The sequence below is a fragment of the Stegastes partitus genome, unplaced genomic scaffold (genome assembly GCF_000690725.1).
Source record: "Stegastes partitus isolate 25-593 unplaced genomic scaffold, Stegastes_partitus-1.0.2 Scaffold664, whole genome shotgun sequence".
Taxonomy (NCBI): Eukaryota; Metazoa; Chordata; class Actinopteri; family Pomacentridae; genus Stegastes; species Stegastes partitus.
Window position 1 is genome coordinate 353,419 of NW_007578395.1, and position 23,521 is coordinate 376,939.

The following is a 23,521-nucleotide window of genomic DNA, read 5'->3' on the forward strand; positions in this document are numbered from 1 at the left end:
CATATTATATTTTTTACATAAGTGTAGATTTTTGAGAAAATCTTCATTCTTATTGAAACATTTTTTTTAAATCCTTGAGAGATGTTCTCAATACCATTTTAACTTTAATTTATTTATTTTTTTATTTTTTTATTTTTTTAATATATTTTATTTCTACCTACCTACCTACCTGGTGGGAGGAAAATGGGGGTCAAATGTAGGAAAGAAAGCATCATAACACGTCTGAGAATATGTCACACAGGTCTTAATTACTCATTACATAAAATAGGTAAACATCCCACAGGAAACTGCACACATTGTAACCAGCCAGAAACAGCTGAACATGTATTACTTCACTGCAAAAAATATGATAATCAGAGGAAGAATCTCAACCTGTCGTTAAGGAAGGCAAAATATCACAGCTTTACAGTAACAGGGCTTTTGGGGCACTCATCAAGCAAAGTTCGACATTACATTATTAAGTACATTAGAGAAACGGAGCTAGGCAACAGAATCAATTTTGTTTGTTTGTTTGTTTGTTTTGTTTTGTTTTTCTTTACTGCCTACTTTTTGGTCCACACTCCAGTCCAGTTGGTGGCAGTAATGCACCTTCACTTGGTTTGCCAACCGCCATTAAATCCCATAGAAGAAGAAGAAAAATTATACTGCGCATGTGCGAAGTCTTCAGTTTCTGGCGGGCTGATTCAAAACAAGATGGACTTGATATCTGCGCTGCAGTTTCTTAAGTTAAATGACATTTCAGAAGGTAAGACCGAGAGGTTTTCTGTATGTTTGACACTATCGTCTTGTATTATATTGAAAAACGAGGACTGAATAATGTCGGACACTTTCCGCCGCCCTGCTAACGGAGCTGTCTCCTGTTGTCCGCCCAGAGGGAGACATTAGTGCTTCAGCTTTGTATATTAAGCCGAAATTCAGAGTTTTCAGTGTCACGAAGGTGTCTGTCTTCTAACCTGAGATATCTCCATAGTAGCTTATGCTGTGGAGCGAACCTGGTCGGCTGCAAGAACCGTTTCCATTTCACCAAAAACATTTCCAGACAATCCCTTAAGAGCGACACAGATTCTCAGCTGTGTTTTCTCTGCAGTCATGTTGGGCTGTGCGTTGCTAATACAGCCAACCGAAGGTGTGCGGGTACAGTATGGCACACTGTTTGCATCGCCATGGGACCGTGTACTCAGCTTATGAGGACAAATCGCATAAATACGTTTTGATGTTTGGTCCTGATTTGAACTGCTGATACTGCAGCTAATAAAACAGATTAGAAAACGTATATTTATATTAGTCGCTTTAGAAATAACGCACTGTCACAAATCTTTATATTCCATTGCGTTCCTTCATAACAACCTGTTGACTGAAACAGGCGAGACACCATTGGTCCATTTTGGCAGAACAAGAGTCACGTGACGCGCTGCTCTGTGAACGCGCACAGACTCTGAGGCAGAAAGTTTACAGCAGGGGTGTCCAATCCTGGTCCTCGAGGGCCACAGTCCTGCATGTTTTAGATGTTTCCCTACAAGTGATGGCATCCCCTTTACTGACAGTTTTTACTTTTATGTGAGGCAATGAGGAATCCAAATGTTCTCCTTCAAGCAAAAACCAACTTTTAAATTCCTACAGAAAGCAGTGCACTCAGAGCTCCAAGGTACTGTCTGTGGTGTTGTATTACTTAAGGCAATGTGACTCCTGTTTTGTTTTCCAGAGTGGGTAGAGGCAGTGTGGGACCTAGAGTTCACAGAAGGGAAACCACTTGATAACGCCATAGAGGAAGAACTCGCCGCCAGTGGAGACAAAGCCTTCAGATCTCTGTACCAGTGTATACTGGCCCATGCTGCTGACCAGCAACAGTCTACAGGCAGCAATGGAGCTTCACAGGTGAACTGATTTCATTTGGTTTTGACCACACCAGGTTTCTTACAAGGAAACAAAGATAGCCAATGATCCACCACAGAGACATATGATTTCCTAATATATTCAGGTTTTGAATTTAGACATGGACCTTAGTCCCTTTTAATAAACAGTGCACCTAACTATACCTATAGATTGTTTTGCCCCAGTCTCCCATTAAGGCAGATTAACCTTGCCCTATGCCAACTGAGCCGTGGCTTATGACCGGTGGCTGCTGCTTCCTGTGGTGGTGTCATTGGGTAACAGAAGTTACTCTTTTTCTTGCTCTACCGAAGAGTGTCTGTAAACAAGGGGAAACCAATAACATGAATAAAATATCTGACAGAGTAATTATATTTACGGAAACTAGTGACTCCCTGAAAGCGAAACAATCAGCCTGTTTGGTTTACATGCTGACTAAAGGTGTAATGATTAATTGATTTGTTGTCAACTATTAAAATGATCAACTATTTTTGAATCATTTGAGAAATTTTAACAAAAAAAGAAGTCTAAATTCCCTGATTACAGCTTTGTCAATGTGAACATTTTCTGATTTCTTACCTCCTCTGTGACTCTGAATATATTTGGGATGTGAGCAAAATAAAAAAGTTAAGGATGCCGTCTTTGGCTTTGGGAAACACTGATTGTAATTTTACAACAATTTATGTCATTTCATAGACCAAACCACTAATCATTCCACTGTCTAGTCACAGCAGTAAGCACTGACTGTCTCCCATGTTGCATTGCAGAGTATCTGGGCAATTCTGGGGGAGAACGGGGTATCGATCAGGTCTCTGGTGGCTGTGCTATCCGTCTTTGTCCAGGCCGGAAAAGCCAAAGCGGCCAACGTCCAGCAGAGGGTGAACGGCCTGTACGCTGCCTCACTCTACCTGCTACTGCTGGGAGCCCCAGGTGTGGAAATCTAAGAAGTATACACCTAAGAACATCCTTGTTTAGTTTACGTTCAGCCACAAAGTTAATTTTGTTAAAACTTTACCATAAAGATTTCACTTTTTTTTGGTTCTTGGAGCTATTAAACCATGAGTAGAAACTGTATAGCTTGTATTATCACTCAACTGCTGTGTGTGAATCATTATCTGCTGTATTGGGTAGTTGATTAAATAGGAAGTCAGCAAATCGAGTACATTTTTCGTTAAATTCAGTGAATATCTCCCCACAGAAACTTCAGTGTTGGTACAAAGTGTGTGACTGGGACCAGTCCACACAGCACTATGCGTGGCCTCTGCACAACTTTGAGTTGCTTGCTGGGTGCTGTAACATACTCCACCTAAAACAGAGTGTATTTCTCTAATTTTGACCATTTTTATAAGGGTGAGAGCATTGTGTATGCACAGTGAAGTGTTCTGTGCTTGTGTGTGCAGTTTCTTGACATGACTCTGTTTCTTTCAGGAAGCATCGCCAACAAGGTTTTCCATGAAATTTTGTTGGACACATGTTCAGACTTAACCTCTCACTGCTGGCCTCAAGACTCTGGAAAGAAGCGCAAGAAAGACAGCCTGAAAAGTTCTCAGACAGAGGGCAAACGCTCTAAACCGCAGCGGAAAGAAACTCCAGAGGTACAGTAATGACTTTCACACACTGATTTTACAGTGCATGTAAAATCTGTTCTAGATTTGTTTAGCAGGTTTGTTTGTGCAACTTTATTTTCAAAGAATACTGAAATGCTTTACCCTACTTCTAGTGATGAAGACAAAGGTGTTTACAATCATGTTAAAATGGCTTTTAGTGCTACAGGGTACAACTTTTTTGTAAATCCATCAAGTCTGTGTGTGTCTCTCTGTGGTCGATAAAATCACTTTTTTTTTAAAGAGAGCGGATCCACGATAGGACCAGGCAGGGGCGGCACAAGCCATCTCACCGATTTCGATGAAACTTGGCCAGTTTGAAGGGGTCCATCCAAAACTACTTCAGTCTAAGTTTAAGGAAATGTGGTCAAAATCAGAGGGAGTTGATCGCTCCCTCTTTTTTTTTCTTTTTTTTACGAAAATCACCGAAAAAATTGGTCAAAAGTATAAAGCTGTACTACTGTAAGAATTCAACCAAGTCATATTTTCAGGGAATGTTATCCTACCTAAGGACAATTTATTGTCAACGTTTTGTTCTCCTACGACTAGTTCCTATCACACAAATCATGTCAGCCAAGACCGCCCTTCTCACACAATAGTGAAAACTGTTAAAAAACCCAAAGTTTAGGCCAAAGTATCTTCAGTGCCGGAGCATCATCCAAAAGGTGGGACTTCATACTAACATTATCTGCAAAAAAAAAAAAGTTTTCCCTATTGGGTGAGAGGGGCGGTGCTAGCCACAAAACCACCATGCAGCCTGCTATTATAAGTAAATTTAAAAAAACAGAAGGTGCACCAGTGCAACCAGTCAAAAATGTTTAAAAAGAGAGCCTTGATCTTTTGTGGAAGTGCAGTGCAGACACTGTCAAGACATGTTGGTGCTTGCATGTGTTGCCCTTAGATGGAAATCGATGATGGGGAAGACGAAGACGAGGAAGAGGAGCTTCATTTCTCTAACCAGGACCTGATGAAGATTAGAGATGCTGTGACTTTCCTGGTCCAAAGCCTCCTCAGACTCCTGCAAACATTTCCACTTAAAGATCGACCACAGAGCGCCAGTAATTTCACTCAGGTAACTTAAGAATCCATCTTCATGCCCACTTCATACCACACTAGACTGTCGTAATGTGTGAGCAGGTAAACTTTTTCTCTGTTCTCTGCAGATCTTTAGTAAGCTGCTTTACTTTGAACCCATCGTTGGCGAGCCAAGTTTTGCTGCCGTACAGTGAGTTTTCTTCCTTTTCTCTGTCATCTTAAAGAATGTATCCAAGACATGAAAGCTGACAGTTTGTCTCATTCCTGCACAGAGATGTCACCAAGCTGAGGAGTGTTCCTGAGATGGCTTTCTATGGCCTACAGCTGCTTTGCTCACCAAAACATGGAGACCAGAGAGAAGTAAGATCCAATAATCGTGGTTGTGATCACCTCTGTTTGTCACAGTTAATCCAAGGATACAATTTATCATTTAGTGAAGGTAAACTGACGTGAGTCTGTTGTTTAGTCTCTACGAAGGGTTTTCCACCGGCTTCTCTACGTGATCCTGATGATGAATAAAGGCAACAGAGGGAAGCCCTCCCTCCTTGCACCCAACCAGGCTATCCTTGCTACACGTCACCAGACCATCCAATTTGTTTGGTAAACAATTGTGTTTTAATTAAATGTTAACTCAAAGTGTAGAATTATACATTAAAAAGTTTACAATTTTTGAAACCATATACAGTATTGCTATGACGGCTTCTCCTCTCTTGGGCATACAAATTTAAGCAAGAGATACTTGATGTGCGACTGGCATAAAACCAAATAAAACTACTCTGCCAGGTCCAGTGCCCTATCATACAGTTTTAAACTAAGTTATCTAAATCTGCACCAAAATGTAACTGGTTCTTCTCTTGGTCATGCTTTACCTTTCCACCATATTTAAAAAAATATATAATTTACTGGCTAGTTTGTGAATATTCTGCTCAAAGACAGACAAACAAATGCACAAAAACATAACTCTGTCTTGGCAGATAAAAAAAAATCCTACGCTTTTTTTCCACATATTGGAGCTGGACTTCTGTATCTATGACCGATATTTACAAGACAAAATTTGACACAATCTGTGAAGAACAAAAGACTCAGGAACAGGGATTAACGAGACAACATTGGGACAATAGTGGCAACAAAATCACACAATCCCAATGACCTGCTGCCCAGAAAAAGGGAACATGGTCAGCAGTTCATGCTAATTTAGAACAGTTTTGAGGTAAACAACAGGTGGACAATTTATTTTATGTTCCAGTTGGATGGTTTTTAGCCACCCATCAAACGGGGCATGAGGGGAGTAACAAATGATGTCATTAAACTGAATTAAAGGAAGGATCAAGCTCTGCAGAAGCCTGATAACCATCCTGACCATGTGAATCAGGTGTGTTGGAAGAGGAAAACATCTAAAACATGCTGGATAGGGGCTCTCGAGGACCAGGATCGGGCACCCCTGATATAGCACTTTGCACATGATTTATGCATATGTCATTGCAGTCATCTTGTGGGTGAGCTGAAGGAGCTGGCACTGCCTTTCCTGCAAATCCTCCTGCAGCACATCTGCTTCCAGGTGAATCCCCCAGCAAACACTTAGCAGTGATGCGCGGCATGTAAAGATTAAACTAACTACTGCTGTGTGAAGTTTAGACAGCCGCTGGTACCTGTTTCTGTCTTAGAGTTGTGAAGGCTGGTGATGACTGTATTGATAGAAGAGATTTACCGTTATATTACAAAGCAATAATAGGTGTGATGTAATGTTTCTGCTGTGTGGATATGTAGATGGTGGAAAAGAACGAGTTTCGAGGCCATGGCGCCCAGGCTGTGGGTATGCTGACGTCTCAGATGGCAAATTCAGACTACGCCCGCTTCATCAAGTGGCTGTTTACATTCTCCAGACAGTCAAAGGTAACAAAGATGGCAACATTTCTGTCCCTTTAATCCCAACAACATGTTCCAGTCTCTGCAATAAGATGCTGTGATCCACTGTATCAAGTGCAGCACTGAGATCCAGCAGAACGAGAATAGAAACTAGTCCACTGCATTCTAAATCCCAACTGAAACTCAAACAAATTTCTGTGCAAATGGTCATGTAACTGGCTTGCAACAACTTTTTCAAGAATTTTAGAAATGAAAGGCAGGTTGGATATGTGTCTGTAGTTAGCTAAAACGCCTGGATCTAGAGTAGGCTTTATAGTAACCGTAAAAGCCAGTGGTGTGTAAATTGCTAATAAAGAGAAGCTGACAATGTCTAATATGGTCGTGTTAATAAAAGGAAAGATGTTCTTGAACAGTCTAGTTGGGACGGGATCTAAAAAAAACATGGTGGTTTAGAAGAACTGACTATTGACTGAGCTCTGAGAGATTTACAGCAGAGAAGCAGTCTAAATATAAAGCTGGTCCTGTGGATGCTTCCAGAGCTGCTGCACCTAAAGACATGTTAATCATTTTTTTTATCTAATATTGAAAACTTTATTTGTGAAGAAGGTCATGAAGTCACCAGCGCTAAAGGAACACAAGGCTCCACAGAGCTGTGAGTCTTTGTCAGCAAGATAAACCTGGGGTTGTTCTTGTTTTTCCTCTATTAGAAGTGAATAATAAGCAATAGAGGCAGCAGGGGATGTTTTATATTATACAACCAGACTACAAGTGTGATGTGGGGAAATGTTGTCAACAATATGCTACTGAAACATAGAAGAAGACTATAAATGTGCTTTGATTTTTAACATAAATTTAAAAATATATTATATATATTTCTCATATTCAACCTTTTTTTCTCTTCTAATTTGTCATATTGAACTACTCTATTGATACGAATACTTTATACACTATTTGTATGACAGACAGCTACTTTTACGTCTATTTTTATTTCATCCCGAGGACTTTCATTCTGTGCATGCTGTCCACAGACTCTCCAGATAACAGTAAGGTTTTGGCTCCAGTAAAGTAGTAAATACAAGTTGAAGCAGGTAAAAATGACATGATGACTAACAGGCAGTGTCCTTTTTCCTTGTCACTGCAGCTTTAAAAAAAAAAAAAAGATTTGACAGTTTCATGCCTGTGGAAAGACATAGAATGTCTGAGTATAAACCATGAGTAGCATCAGTCTGAATATCAGCCAGGCTTCATTATCTCCTGTAAGTCGGATCCCAGTGTGTACAGTCTGCTGTGCTGGCCTCTCTAGATGGTCCACCGACTGTTCTCCATTGATGTGGTGATGGTTTTACTGGAGCAGCAAGAGAGGACAGAGGAATGTCAAGATCCAGAGCTTTCCTGCTTCCTGCCACACAAGTTCCTGATCCAGAACCTGCTGTTTGCTCGGCGGATGGATGAATCACCCACCGTCCAAGGCCATGCCCTCACCTGCCTGGCCCAGTGTCTGGAGTTGCCCTCACTCAACATCACACAGGCTGTTCACAACCTCTTCTCTGCCAGTGAGAAAAAGTGCACCCACACCCACACCCACACACCTACACACACCTACACCTACACACACACACACACACACACACACACACACACACTGGACCTGACAAGCATCAGAAACTGTGTTTGAAAACAGACAATTTTACAATAAAGTTAATTTGGAAAAATGTTGTGTCTGAAACTAGGACCCATTTCAGTGCAAAATGCACTTTGCAGAAAAAAATCTAAAGGGAAAATGGTATTTATTATGAGAAATGCTGTTTGCTTCTTAAAATGTATGCCTGAACACATTTGCTAAAGTAACATGTCTACCCTCTGTTCAGCTGGATCCCACACTGTCTTGGATGGTGATATCCCAGAAGGTACAGTCTTTTGTCTTTGGTACAAATGTATTTTATTTATTATTATTTATTTGCTCTGCTTTTGGTGACAATTGAACCATGTGTTTCTAAGAATACGAAAAAGTTTGATGTGAGCTTTGCTGTAAAGAGTCATTATATCAGTTTTATCCTTTTTTTTTGTTAGCCTTGCACAAATTTATTTAGGGGTTTTTAACATATATTTCTGATTTATTACAACTTGAGTTATGTTTCTGGAGTATGGACTGCCATTCCTGTTGTCACCTTGACTTGGCCCGCCTGACTTAAATCCAATAGAACACTTTGTGCTCTTTTAAAGAGAAAGGTAGAGCAATACAACCCCTTCAGCAAAGAGCAGCTTAAAAAAACAATAGTCTCTGAAGGATGACAGAACGCTGCAAGCATTTGTGCAACACTGGTATCCTTCATGTTGAAGAGAATTGAGTCTGTGATCAAAATAAAGCTTAACATATGAAGTACTGAAGAAATTAAACATTTGAATCTTAGTAATGAAAGCTGTACCAAATTTAATCGCATTGAGTTGCTGTAATCACCTCTGGAGTGTACTGTTTGTGTTTGTAGGTCTTTTAACTATTCCTTTTCACTTTGAAGAAAAGGATAACTTTGACTGAAGAACATCTTAAGCTAAATGACTCCCCTCAGTATATCTCAGTCACATTTTAAGTTGTGAATTTGTTGATCCTGATTACACCTGATAAACAATCTGTCTTTCTACCATGTGTGTTACCTGACTGCGTTTTAAGTACGATACCAGTTTTGAGGTAACATCTCTGCTTGCTTTGGCTTTCCTAAACAATGGTTATTTTCCTTTACTCACTTTTAATTGATCTTTTTTGTATTGTAATACCCAGGCCTCGTTCACAACAGTGCAGTTTTATTTAAGTGTTGGTGTGACTGTTTTTCAGGAACTCTGGGTTCTCAGCACACTCAGAAAACGTACCGCACACTGCCGTTTAGGACCGTAGAGATCAGCAGCGCTGACAGCTCCATCTGTGACGGTAAGAGAAATGTCAGCATGTCATTCAAAGGATTTCTGTTGCATGTTGTAGGTATTGGGCAGCATTTTGTAAACGGATGTATAACTGGTAACGCCTTGGTCACAACTGGCCGTACGGGCTCCTACGGCCTGTCTGCGTCCAAATTATGTGCAAAATAGTACGTGCCACGCAAGTCTGTCTTGCGAAATTTTGAGATTTCAGACCGCCTGAAAGCACGTAGGGAGGATCTTTGACATGTCAAAAAGATTCTATGAATCAACGGACATCTCACGTCACCCCTGCGACTTGCAAGGCAGGCTTGCTCCTCTCTTACACATTTCTGACGGAACTCTTGGAACTTTTCCTCTACCTTGACAACCTCTACGGGACCCAAAATTTGCAAAGGACGTACGATCCCAAAAGTCGTGCGTCCTGTTGTGCCCAAGGCTTTATATGTTAGTACTTTTCTAATAGATGTTATCACCCTTAATGTCTGAGACTGACTGAAAGAGGTATGTATTTTGAAAACAGCAAAGGAGAACCTGGCTCTTCTTCTGCGACGTGTAAAAGACTCAAAGACTAACGTGAGGAAATCAGCACTACAGGTACATGAGATTTCAACAGCCTTTTGTTTTCAATTGAAATAGCAATGAGTACAATAACTCATCAGTAATCAGTATGCGTGTGTCATTCTGTCGTAGCTTTCTGTGCAGTGTTTTTGTGACAAACAGAGATATGCACATGACCTTTACCGTCTATGCTCAATCATCCCTCAACAGGCTTTGGTGGGTCTCCTGAAACACAGTGTAATCGCCATGAATGAGGAGAACCTAAAAACTCTGTCGGAGCGCTCCAGAGACCCGGCTGTGTCTGTGAAGAAGAAGGCCTTGCAGTGTGTGGGGGAGCTGCTCGCTGTGAGTCTGAAGCTCAGAGGGACACTAGAACCCACAGTAGAACACAGAGAACGCTGATAAGGCTTTATGTTCAGTGATTAAAATATATATATATATCAGTGACGGTGTAGAATAAAAGTAAAATTGTATATTTTTCTCCTGGTGCATAAAGTGAAAATTTGGTTACTGGTTACTTGTCTAGCGGCAAGAAGAAGCTGAGAAAGAAAAGTGTGACACATTTTAAACAGTTATTTCCTCTTCAGGCTAAACCAGAGTGCAGAGAGGTGCAGAAGGCGTGGCTGCAAGGTGTGGTGCCAGCTGTGGTGGACTCTGAGAACTCTGTGCAAGACAAGGCCCTGGAGGCTCTGGACCAGGTGCTGCTCAGTCAGATCAAACAGTACTCTGCCAGAGACCACTTGGGTGTTGGTCAGAGGCTGACCTGGGACCTGTTGGACCTGCTGTGTAGCGAGTGCCGGAACCTGAGGTTGGGCCCAGCCAGTTTTTTTTTCATACATACAGACATGTGATATAGCAGAAATTGTGTTAAATACAGAACACTTTATTTTTTTTGTATTTAGACTGAAATAGTCCCCGTAATGACTACTGAATTTGGAACCAAACTGGGTAATAGTCATTTAACCTCACCGCTGCTCTTGCTGTTGTTTTTTGCTCTGGATTTCTAGCCCCTATTTCAGTAGGGCCTTCACCATCTGGTCCAAACAGAACAAGTTCACGTCAACATTCATCACCAACCTGATATCACACACTGAGGCTGATCACGCTGCTGGGGCGTGGCTGCTGCTCTCCAAGGTTGTCATTTCATCCCACAGACTGCCCTATGCCAAAATCCTGGATGCCTGGGACACTATGGTCAGGTGAGTGGGACACACAACATTTATGGTCAATTAATGTTTTATTTTCTGAGAATTCTACATGATTTTATTGAATTCATTTCTTTTCTATTCTCTTAGCTCGAAGGATGTGAATGTGACGACCTGCTGTCACATCCTGTGTGTGATAGGAGACATTGCTGCACATTTGAATGAGGATACCAAAGAGAGGATAGTTAGTAAGTGGGTGTGGAACGGGACAACAGCAAAATTCACATGACTAATCTGGAACTGTCATAACCTCTCTGTTTCTCCCTCCATCTCTGATTGCAGCTGATCTCATGTCGTGGCTGAAAACCTTCGCTTTGTCTCTGGAGGTGATCAGTGCTGCTGTGGAGACTCTTTATCAACTTGGCAAACACGAAGACCTCAAACAGACTCAGGTTGAGAATTTTCATTTGCGTTTTTTAAAATGTTTTTGGTTTAAACTTTAACTCTTTTTTATCAGGGTATCTGCAGATTTGAGAAACTCCTAAAAAGCAATTCAGTTTCCTTAAAGACCATAAAATGTGCAAAATTACGAACAATAGTCTTACTATTTTTTTCCTGCCAATCAAACAGTCTAAATTGTTTTCTGTATGGGATGTGGACGGTTGGAAGACTGTATACACGTAAATAAACTAAAAGTGAGACTTTTTTTTTCTGCAGGCTTTTCTGAACCAGCACTTTGGTAATCTGGTGTCAGTCTGCGAAGCTCATTTAACGAACATCATCCTGAAGGAAAATGGAACCCAGAACCTCAATGAAGAGATGATGGTGAGAAGTAATGCTTGGCAGACTTTTCCCTGTTAACCCCACACCCTCTTGATCATGCAGGTTGAAGGTCAGCTTTCAGTCCTAACATACTGCTGCGGATAAACATCAGTCTGAAAAATGTCTCACACATGCTATGTTCATCACACTGTAATTCTCACAGCCACATGCTGCTCACCTTAAGCTCATGTTGAGATGAGAGCAATGAAAAAACAACCTCCCCACTATCCTCAAAGCCAAACTTTCCAGGGTAATGACAGCAGCATTACTGCAAAATTTTTTGTGACCACATAGCAGCAACATGCTTGTCTGACAGAACAGATAGTCTCATATCTTAATCAATCCAGCTATCAACATGGCCGTTGGTGTGAAAGCTCCCTTAAGTGTAGTTTTATACTTTTACATTTACATGGGTGACTACAGTGATTTTTGATAGAGATGACTAAAGGTTGCCTTCTGCAAAGTAGTTAGCACACAGCGCCCCCTACTGTGATTGAGACACTTGCATTGTTGCATAGAAAAGCTCAGTTTCCCCTGAACCAGCGTTTAAAGATGTACACTGGAGGCCATTTTAATAAAGTACCACTTTCGTTGTACACACTGATATACCAGCCTGCTCGTTAAGATTTAAATGCTCTGGACAGAGTTTTTATAAAGCTTAGTTTGGGGAAGAAAAAAAAACATACACCAGCTTAGTGTGAATGTATTAAAAATGTCAAAGCGACCTTCTGTTTGTCAAACTTAGAGACCCAGTGTGAGTGTCCAGTGCTTTCACTTCTGACAGAACTGAAAATGTTGTCTCTTCTAGGTTAAGTACCTCCACACTCTGGGTGTGGCGTCACTCCACTGTCCTGCTAAGGTCACAAAGAGGACGGTGCTGCTGGTGGAATCTGTCCTTACAACACAGCCTGACACAGTGGCAGGTAGGGAGAACAGATCATTTATGGATCCACTGAGACAGACATAGTGGTAGTTTTTACCTGTATGCTCAGATTGTATATCTAGAAACAGAAAGAGAATTGGTGAGAGAAATGGTGTTATCAGCAACACTCCTTCCACTACAGCAAATCCAAGCAATAGCGGAAAGTGTTTACATCTCCTGTGAGCATCTTCATTTGTCCAGGTCTGACTTATATTAAGCAAGGAGCCAGAATGCCCTTTTAAAACAGTCCTGTAGTAAAACAGGAGTTACACTGATTTTGGACATGTTATTTTCAGGTTCCAGTGAGACCAGACTAACAGATTATGTGACTGAAGAGTTATCAGATGCCAAAACACTGTAGAGCAGTTTGAAATGCTTTGAAACTGCAAAGTTATCACATCAGTAACAGTTAAATCTTTCATCACAATAAACTGGTAAGGTCTGTACCTTACCATGTTAAGTGCTGTGAGATGACATATGTTGTGAATTGTGGTGTAGAGAATTGAATTGAACATGATGTAAACAGTAGTGTTGTTCACATTACAAAGTGACCTTCCAGGAATGTGCCCTTGTATATATGAGACTCATCAAACAGGTACCTTTGCTCAGTGAGATTGAATTGCAGCAAAAAGGTGGTCAGTTTTTTTGGCAGCACTGTGCTTAGAGACTGGAGCTCTCAGGGTTCATGGCACAGTGGAGGAAAAAATGAGAAAAAAATGTCATCTAGGCAAATCCATCCATCCATCCATTATTTATACACCTTAATCCTCACTAGGGGGAGCTGGAGTCTATCCCAGCTGACTCAGGGTGAAGGCAGGGGACACCCTGGACAGGTCACCAGTCTATCACAGGGCTACACTTAGAGACAGACAACCAAGCACACTCACATTCACACCTACGGACAATTTAGAATCACCAATTAACCTCAACATGTTTTTGGACCTTGTGGGAGGAAGCCAGAGAACCCGGAGAGACCCCATGCTGCACGGGGAGAACATGGAGACTCCACGCAGAAAGATCCCGGGTGTCCTCACTGGGACGCGTTCTGTCAGGAGAACATAAACATTTCACTTGCTGAGATTTTTTTAAACAGGTCATCATATCCAGTCTCAAATAACCAACTGTTGTCGTAACTAAATCCTGCATTTCTGACTTTGACAAAGCAGCTTTGTACATGTCAGTGTTAATCAAACAGCCTTATAATTCAGATAATTCCAGTTTAAATCATTGAGTTAGTCAAACATGGTAATTAAATCTCAGCAACATGTTCTGATGTCTTATGATAATTAAGGACAAAAGCGTGAAACATGTTTTGCTTTTTACAGTGCACGGTACAGTTTTTGATACTAAGCATAGGGAAGGATTTGCAAACAATGTCATCTACATACCATATGGTAGCATGGTTGACGATGCTGACTTGTTCTTCATGTTGTTCATTAACAGAGTGCCAGGAAGAGCTGCCAGCCTCACTGCCTCTGTCCCAGTTCAAAGCAAACTCTCTGCCCACCAAAGTCAGAGCCCACGGAGTCATCACATTAGGTAAACTGTCTTTTCAGTTGATGTCTTCCTCCTGTCTGTCTCTTTTAGTGTCTGAGCAACATGTACATGGGTCATTCTGCTTCAATTCACCAAATGCCCCATGCCTGATCATCTTCAATTTAACAGATTTTTTTTTTCAAAGTATTGATTGAGTTGACCATGTTTAAAATCTGGCATCATGGGTAACACAAATTTTATCTAAAGCAGGGTGGGGTCATGTCCATATTTGCATTGTTATCTTCGCATCCATCTGTGGAGCTATGTTTTAAGTGCCATAACATGAGAAATAATGTAGCTAGAGTCCTGAAGTGTTGTTGACTTATTGATATGTACATATGGTCTTCAATAGTACAACCCCAATGGTGTAAATTTGATCAAAAAAAATCTGCATGTTTTTTCTATTCCGATAATCCGCAAACCATAAAAACTTTACCTTTACCCTCAGCAGCTGCTTTTTCCCTGTTATTGGCACCAATAGGAGCTTTAAAACGTAGAGTATGGTGCCAGTCAGAGGCATACTTTATGAGGAAAAACAATTATTGAAATTAAGGGTTTTTTTGCATTTGTGACCAATATTTGAATATTTTTTTCCCAATTATTGGTGGAAAATAGATTTCACAGTTTGCTACTTCTTTATGCAGTATTGATGCCCATGTGCCACTGAAGACCATATGCACACATCAATGAGCTTGTAAAATTTCAAGACTCTAGCTACATTATTTCTTAAGTTGTGGCACTTCAAACAGACTGATGTGAAAAAAGGCGCAAAAATCAACATGACCCCATCCCTCTTTAAGAATTCTTAATTCAAAAACTAATGTTCCCCATGACCCCAGATTTTACACATTTTACTTAATGACATACAAAAGCATAGACAAAGAATCCGGCAAATATGAGGTGCTCAGGTGCTAACTTTTTTTTGAAAAAACTGGTGAATCGAGGTGGAATGACCCACATGTGTGGGTCTGCATCTCAGTACACTTTAAAAACGTTTCCTTTGTGTGGATTTCTGTTTGGATCAGGTAAAATGTGTCTGCAGCATGAAGAACTAGTCCAGAAGTATCTGCCGGTGTTTGCCAGGGAGCTGGAAGTTGGCACGGAGGTTGCAGTGCGCAACAACGTTGTGGTGATAATGTGTGATCTGTGTGTTCGATACACCAACATCGTGGATCACTACATCCCCAACATCTCTGCCTGTCTGCGGGACAGTGAAGCTGTCATCAGGGAGCAGACTCTCATAATGCTGACCAACCTGCTTCAGGTAGATCTTGTTCTTTTCTACAGGTGACAGGTTAAAAATTAATGTCATTATGTACAACAACAAAAGTTTGTGAACAAAAGGTTTCATACACCATGTATATTATGGCAGTCTTGAGTATTCAATGACCCCTATAATTCAAAACCCAAAATTTTCTTTGATGGAGTCATTAAAGCACATGCATCTTTGTACGATCATGCATTTTGGTTCTTTCATAGATTTATTATAGGTCTTTGGGAAATATGACATAATCTGCTGGGTCAAAATTGTACATGGAGCGATGCTAACATTTGGTTAAATGTCTCTTGGCCTTTTTCACATCAACTCGGAGCTTTTGGCAACCATCCACATGACAGAGTTGGTCTGATCAACTAAATTTGTTGACTTTTTGACACAGAATTGTTTCCTTCACACAGTTCACAGGTTCTTGATTCAAGTCAGAACTTTTTGGAGACCAGTTTAAAACTTTAATTCTAGCCTGATTCAGCAATTTCTTTACCACTTTTGATGTACAATCAGGTCCCTAAATATTTGGATATTGACACAGTTTTTATCATTTTGGCTCTGTACACCACCACAATGGATTTGAAATTAAACATAACGTTTTTTTTTTTATTATTATTATTATTTTAACAATTGAAAAGTGACCAAGTGTCAGCAAAAGCAAACAAGACCACATGAAATGGTTCATAGCACTCCCAAAGGGATTCCTGCAACACTCACTTAGCTGGTTTCCTGATGGCTCTCTGTTTTTATCTCTGTTCCTAGGAGGAATTTGTGAAGTGGAAAGGCTCGCTTTTCTTTCGCTTCATGGTAGCGCTGGTTGACCCAGTCCCTGCCATCGCCAGGTAAATCACGCTGCATAGATAGACGCTAACTAAGTAAATAATAAACATGAGCAATTTTAGAACTATGTAGGTCATAGGATAAGGCAACAAATTGCTGACAGTGATGAAAAGTCTGCAGCAATGTCCTCTTGTGAATATTCAGTTATCCTGGGGATGTAAAAACATAGCCAAGAGCTGTAATATCACAGAGACATGTTTTATAAATTGAGACGGCATTCATATCTTTAAACAATATACTGTAATACAATAGCAGCCTGCATGTGCAGCTGACAAATCTACAGAAGTTATGTAACAAGGAGCAGAATCTCAGGAAGGTTTCCAACATCTTGTGAAAACCATGCCACCAAAAACTGAGGCTGTTTCAAAGCAAAGGAAGGCCTGAGCCAGTGTTGGTATGCTGTTCTTATGAAGTGCTTACTGGGTGTATGTCACAGTGCAAACCACCATGTTGTTTATGTAAGCGCATCTTTTTTTTTCTGTGCCAGTCTGTGTGAATACTGCCTACTCCACCTGCTGCTGAAGAAGACCCCAGAAATGTTCAGCCAGCACTTCATTGAGTGCATCTTCTACTTCAACTCTTACAACAAACACAGTTCTTATAACAAGTTCCCTCAAACTGAGAGGTATGAAGCTGCTCTAGGTCACAATCAGCAAGACAAAACAGTGCAGTGTGTATCTTGTTACAGTACACACAAGGACTTTTTGTAAGATAATTAAATTATTTTTTTAATTTGCCAGAGAAAAGGTTCAGTTCTCTCTGAAAGGAGCTCAGCACCGCAAGAAGCGCTTTCAGATCTACCACTTCCTGTTGGAGCACTTCACAGATGCCCAGCGTTTCAACATCACCAATAAGATCAGCCAGACCATCTTAGGTGAGCAAATATGTGGACTGAGAAGTAAAGCCAGAGCTGGAAAGAATATGATTCATTTATGCATCATGTATGAACTGTAAACATATTGTGGCATCCTAACACGTTTTCTCTGTGAGTTCTGGACTGTCAGTAAGCTCCAGGTTGGTCCTGCAGCAGTATGAAGAAAAATCCCTGGGACTCTCCCACTCACTCTTTAACTTTTCCTATCACAGCATGCTTTGCAGATGAGGAGCTGCCTCTGGATGCAGATGGTGCTGAAATTTTGTCAGAGACCTTCAACATCCTGAGTCTGAAGGAGATGAAGCTGCAGGCCATGTCAACTCCAACTGTAGGTTCGACAGGGGAGGAACCAGAGGAGGAGAACATGGCAAAGGCCGTCCTGCAGGTTGCACAGAAGAAGGTGGTGTCACAGGTAAGAAAACTCAACAAAATTATTAAATTACTATTACATGACATGAGTTTTTTTTAGCTTTGCTCTGTCAAATCTCGCCACAACTTTCAAATCTTCTGTATTTTAAATATTGAAAAACAGAAAACTGCACATTGTGGGTTCATAAGCAGTCAGCTTAGAATTTAGAGGGATTTACTGACCATTCAGCAGCTCTCCCAAACTCCTGATCTCAGCTGCACAGTTCACATACCTTCTGAGTCTAAACCAAACTCCTGGTCTTATCCTGCCAGCTAAGATCCCACAACATGTGAATGAGACAATTTTGGTATACATTCCCAATAGTAACAGTTCTTTAGTTTTGGTATAGGTTTACACTCCCTGTATCTTAAACTGTGCCAAGCTAACATTAGCACCTCCCAGACTAGTCTGTCCTCTTACCACAGAAAGACCACACTCATATCAGTCATCCATCTAACTCCGAGTAAGACAGTTGATCTCCAAATATCAAAGTGTCCCTGTGATTTGGATCAGTAATTGCAATTCTATAATAATTACAGACTTTTACATTGTAATCCCTACTCATCATTTTTATAAGTAGTGTATTGTTTTGCAAAGGGGTGAGTCAGTTATTGGGTCTTAACTACTTCTAGAAGACTCCTTGGAGCTTTCAGGTGAGCTCCTCTCAGCCTCCTGCTTTGATCCACAGGTCCAGAAGAAGGCCTTCATAGAGAACACAGTTCCTCTAATCATCAGCCTGAAGAACCTACTGGAGCAAAAGCGTTCCCCCGTTCTCAGAGACCTCATGTCTTACCTCCAGGTGAGCCCAGCCCATTTGTTGTCTACCAATTTGTTTGATTAACGAAGTGGTAACTTGTGAGCAGCATGTACGTGGAACTTTTGTGTGTATCTATTCCATGTGTGGCATGACACGGGTGTTCCTTCAGGTGACGATGCAAGACTACCGTAACGAGGTGAAGGAGTTTTTCTCTGGAGACGAGCAGCTGGCAGCTGAAGTGGAGTTTGCTCTGAAGACGTCAGAGAAGGACAGAGAAATGCAGAAATGTATGGACAGCTGCAGCCTGACAGAAAAGGCCAAGATGCCCTCTGCACAGGTCAGAACACACCACATACAAAAAACACCAGTAAGAAACTTAAAAACACCACTAATCTTTTATTATCTGTGTAGCTCTTTATGTTAAGTAATTTTAAACAGGTTTTCTTTAAGTACAGTTGGAGCAGCTATTTCAAACGGCACTAGACAGTTGCACTGAACCACGGGAGTGCAAGGTTTCTCCCACTGAAGACCAAGACAAATCAGTTTAAGTCCATTCATTGCCAACAAAAAGTGAACATTTCACGTCCACGTTGTCCACAGGTAGAAAATCTGTGTGCTCCAACACCTGTAGCTCATTCAAACACAGTAACGTCACAGGCGTCCTTATAAGGGGAGGATCTTGTCTTTACCCAATGAAATATCCATCCATCCATCCATCCATCCATCCATCCATCCATCCATCCATCCATCCATCCATTGTCTTCTGCTTATCCGGGGTCGGGTCGCGGGGGCAGTAGGTGGAGCAGGTCGTCCCGGACCTCCCTCCCCCCAGCGACGCTTTCCAGCTCTGCCTGGGGGATCCCGAGGCGTTCCCAGGCCAGCCAAGAGATATAATCCCTCCAGCGGGTTCTGGGTCTGCCCCGGGGTCTCCTCCCAGGTGGACGTGTTCGGAAAACCTCCAGAGGAGCCTCCCCCGGAGGCATCCGAGCCAGATGTCCATACCACCTCAACTGCCTCCTTTCTATGCAAAGGAGCAGCGGCCAATGAAATAGCGTTTTTAAATTGCTTTATCAACTGAACTTTATCTTAAAAATGTGTGTCTTTAAGTTGCCCGCTGCCATTAAAGGTATCACTATGATTCTGGTCTCTCTTCAGGCTTCAGTTCCGGGTTCTCCTACCAGATCCAGGGCCCTCCTTCATTTTGGCTTTGCCACACCGCAGCCGCTTCGTTCAAACCCAGATTCTGCCAGACTGGCACACACTGTCAGGTAGGTTTCCAGGATCTCACACTGCATTCTGTTGTTTGCCTTTGCTTTCCCCACGTCTCTCTGACTTCAGCAAAGGACATCATGTGGCCAGTAATCAGAACATATTGCAGACTGAACCCTCTGCAGTGAGAATCAAATATTACATTACTAATGTGTTGATATGGTGTTTTTATATGCTGGAAGATACATCACGAGTAAACTAAGCAGTCAACACCATGGCAGAAATGTGAGAAATGTGAGTCGGGGTATCATCAAGTGATGTGTAGCGCATAATAATGCACTGATAAGCAAAAGACTACATTTAAACTAATAGCAGCTTATCAAACTGTCCAAATAACTAGCCGAGTTTATTTAGGATTTCCTATATGTAGGGGTTGTAGATGAAGGTGGGGACTTCACAGATCTGCACATTCTAAAGGAAGCAATGATGCAGAGTTCTATGAGAATTAAAAAGAATCTAAATCCCAAACTTTTATACACAGATGTGAGTTTATTGTGGGGAAATCACAACCAGAGATGGACGTTCACATCGTTAGTTTGTTTTGAATGTTTGTTTGCTTAATTGGCTCAGCTTAGATAGATATATTTTTTTGAGTGCTTATATGTTTGTGTTCTCTCAGCCATGCACGCAGATCAAGACGAGAGGATCATGTCCAGTCTAAATCAATCATGCTGGAAGGAACAGGTATGACACGCTGGAGGATAAAACCACAAATTACAATGTCTAAGCCACCGGAATTTCCACTGAGTGTAGCAGTTCAAAAAATAAAAGAGAGTTAACAAAAACATCAAAAAAAAAATGTAGAATTTAATTTTGCATAGTTGTCAGATAAATGACTGCCTGTTATTCAGTAGTGTGTATATATATGTGTGTGTTGTAGTACAATTCTGAACTGTTATAGTTTGAACATGAGCCAAAAACAGCTCAAAGAGAATAAATGTTGAGTGGAGCAGGTGGACACAAACCTAACTGAATGAGTGTGTGTGTTTTTTGTTGTTCCAGTGGTGCCTAGAGGAGCTGTAAACGACAGAGCCATTAGCACACCCAAAGGTAAAAGCCCACAGTGCATCCTCATTACACATTCAGTGCAGACTGCTGTCCACAAAATAAAAGTGTGTGTGTTCGTGCCCCAAAGGCACTGGACACACAACCACTGGCTTTGTGCCTCTCTTGAGCCATGGAGTTCAGTGATTAGCTGGATTTTGAATCAAGTCTATCTAGTACCAATTTTTACATAGGACCTTGAAGAACGGTTCTGTCCTGAAACAATGTTCTGCATTTACTCTTCTTAACACCGTTATATTATACCATGATGCAACTTCTCTTCAATAAATTTTCGATTACCTTTACCGGACTTCAGTTAAATATGTATTTCATCAATATGGTGCAGACTTGCAAAACAAACACACGTTAAACCCTCAACTGTCTGTATGTCCTCCTTCCTGTGATGTAGGCGTCAACGTCAACTTAACCTTTGATGAAGGAGTCAGTGCCATCTTCAGTGACCACGGAACAAGTACGTTTCTCTGATCAGTCGCACTAATCTGGTGATCAGGAGAATAAGAACCTCCTTCTGTGTTTTAAATGAACCTAAATTCTTTAACAACTTCAGGCCTGTGTACCTTACAAACAGGCCTTAAGTTTGAATTGGTATTAGTGGTTTTAAGCTTAGGCTTAAGGTTTAATTTGTGTGTACTGTGTCCTTGCAGGTCTTGGTAGGGAGGACAGTGTTCTTCATGTGCAGTAAGTACACTTCTGTTGTCTTCTGTTTCACAAAGCGTGTGTCTGTCTGTCAGTGTCAGATCCCATTCCTCTGGGCTATAGAGCGCCATTGTTGTCCAAAACATACAAAATACAATTGGTAAGCTGCACTGTTTGCATACACATTTATAGGTGTGTGTATTGTGTGTGCTTTGGAGAAGCTGTCTGTGGAAAAGCTTCAGTTTAAACCTTAGCTGTGTTGTCTTTCAGAGCTCCTGAACTGAGGCAGTGGAATGTGCAGTCTCCTTTGCGCCAGAAGAAAAGATCATCCAAAGTTTAGCTGGCATGCTGCTTGTTTCTGTTTTTTGTCTTGGCTCTAACTCCCCCTCTTACACCCTTATTTCCACTACATGCTGTTGACTGTTGTCTCTGTTCTTTATCTTTTATAAGTTTGTGTCACTGTTTGTCTTTCATCTTTTTGCTAATAAAGCTCTTGTACAAATCTAAACAAACAAGTCATTACTGTCTTTGTGAATATGTTTGGCCAGAGACGGTGCAATTTTGTCAAGTTATCTTGTTCACTACTGTTAAACACGAAAAGATTGCACCATAGTTTTTATAGCTGAAGGCCGAGACAATAAGTCCCCCTAACTGTGGTAATTTGTCTAACTTGTGAACTCCTGCGGCAGTTAATATGGCCGACATCTTAATGTAATAAACTCTAAATCTGCTTAACAGTGGCTTTCAACATTTGTACACTGCTTGTTATTAGAACAGGTGCACAGCCTTCCTCTGCTCTTACAGGTGTTCACATTTAACTGAAGTTCCAATTAACTGATAATTCTAGCATTTCTGAAACAGATGTTTGTAGCCGTGGCTTTTTAGGACCACTTGCCAACTAACCAGGAAACAAATAATGGGACAAAAAGAATAAGATTTCTGCTGTACTGTTCATTTTGGTCATGACAAAACATGAGTATTTATTTTGAAAGTCAAAGATTAAAGAAAACGTATGTGTGCATGATTCAAAGCACTGGAGCTGTGATTGTTCACTAACTAAACATTATAGTAGGAAACCAAGCAAAGGAGACCACGAGAGTGTGTGCATTTTATTTTGACATTAAAGTTACTAAGCTGTGTAATAATAGATAAATATGTAAATCCCAAGTTAGGTTAAAATATCTCAATAGTATACTGACATTTAATACCGGCAACTTTGCAGCATTTTGTAGCTCTGTTGGTTCATTTAAATCCAATTACAACAAATAGTTCACAGCACACAGAAATATTGAATTTTAAAAGGATTCAAGGTACCAGATGTACTATTCAAGCAGTGGCAGCTGGTGGAAATGTTTGGTGGAGGGGTGCAGTCTGAAAGAAAAACCCTTTTATTTTAAATCAGAAATTGGAATATGAGTAACATCGGGCACAACTATTTACAGGAATGCAAATGATCTACCTATGGAGGATATTCTTATCATAATCTTATTTAACATTAAGATTTACCAGAGGCTGCAAGGTGACTCAGTGGTTCGCATCCCGGTGAGGACACCCAGGATCTTTCTGCGTGGAGTCTCCATGTTCTCCTCATGCAGCGTGAGTTCTCTCCGGGTTCTCCAGCTTCCTCCCACACAGTCCAAAAACATGTTGAGGTTAATTGGTGATTGTAAATTGTCCGTAGGTGTGAATGTGAGTGTGCTTGGTTGTCTGTCTCTAAGTGTAGCCCTGTGATAGACTGGTCACCTGTCCAGGTGAACCTGCCTTCACCCTGAGTCAGCTGGGATAGACTCCAGCCCCCCATGACCCTAGTGAGGATTAAGCGGTGTATAGATAATGGATGGAAGACTTACCAGAACTAAATTTCAAAACCATTTATCAAACTTTCATTAATATTTACAGGATCTGTACAAATTCAAAACACACGACATAAATAATAATAAAAAAAAAAACACTATTCAGGGCTCCAGACTAACTCTGTCACTGTGACCACCAGTACGACCCACTTTCTCATTTTAAAATAAAAAAATGCATTTGTTGCCCATAAAGGCTGCGATACAACTGAATGCTTGGATATTAAGTGGATCAGTTGTATTTTTTAATTGAATATAACAGACAAAGAAATAGTTTGTACTTT

The 23,521-nt window shown here is 40.9% G+C and overlaps 1 protein-coding gene across 1 annotated transcript; it reads left to right on the top strand.

The window, feature by feature from the left end:
• Positions 1-666: 666 nt before the first annotated feature.
• On the top strand, positions 667-21,904 carry ncapd3 (non-SMC condensin II complex, subunit D3). The gene is made up of 35 exons (XM_008290285.1): positions 667-745; positions 1,703-1,875; positions 2,637-2,799; positions 3,298-3,464; positions 4,375-4,545; positions 4,637-4,698; positions 4,781-4,868; positions 4,975-5,108; positions 5,994-6,066; positions 6,276-6,401; positions 7,678-7,927; positions 8,243-8,281; positions 9,205-9,297; positions 9,808-9,881; positions 10,056-10,190; positions 10,433-10,653; positions 10,853-11,044; positions 11,141-11,238; positions 11,333-11,442; positions 11,708-11,815; positions 12,621-12,735; positions 14,178-14,273; positions 15,296-15,534; positions 16,300-16,379; positions 16,865-17,002; positions 17,118-17,251; positions 17,464-17,663; positions 18,349-18,459; positions 18,587-18,754; positions 19,573-19,685; positions 20,306-20,370; positions 20,689-20,736; positions 21,140-21,202; positions 21,396-21,429; positions 21,658-21,904. Exons 1-35 carry the CDS (start codon positions 694-696, stop codon positions 21,725-21,727), a joined length of 4,203 nt encoding a protein of 1,400 aa, XP_008288507.1. The 5' UTR covers positions 667-693; the 3' UTR covers positions 21,728-21,904.
• Positions 21,905-23,521: the final 1,617 nt, after the last annotated feature.

What these genes read in the sequence shown, in the direction of transcription:
- ncapd3 (XM_008290285.1), top strand. Translation starts at nt 694, where the DNA reads ATGGACTTGATATCTGCGCTGCAGTTTCTTAAGTTAAATGACATTTCA. An exon ending in TACCAAAGAGAGGATAGTTA is followed by an intron (nt 11,239 to 11,332) that starts GTAAGTGGGTGT and finishes CTCTGATTGCAG; the next exon opens with CTGATCTCATGTCGTGGCTG. An exon ending in AATCATGCTGGAAGGAACAG is followed by an intron (nt 20,371 to 20,688) that starts GTATGACACGCT and finishes TTGTTGTTCCAG; the next exon opens with TGGTGCCTAGAGGAGCTGTA.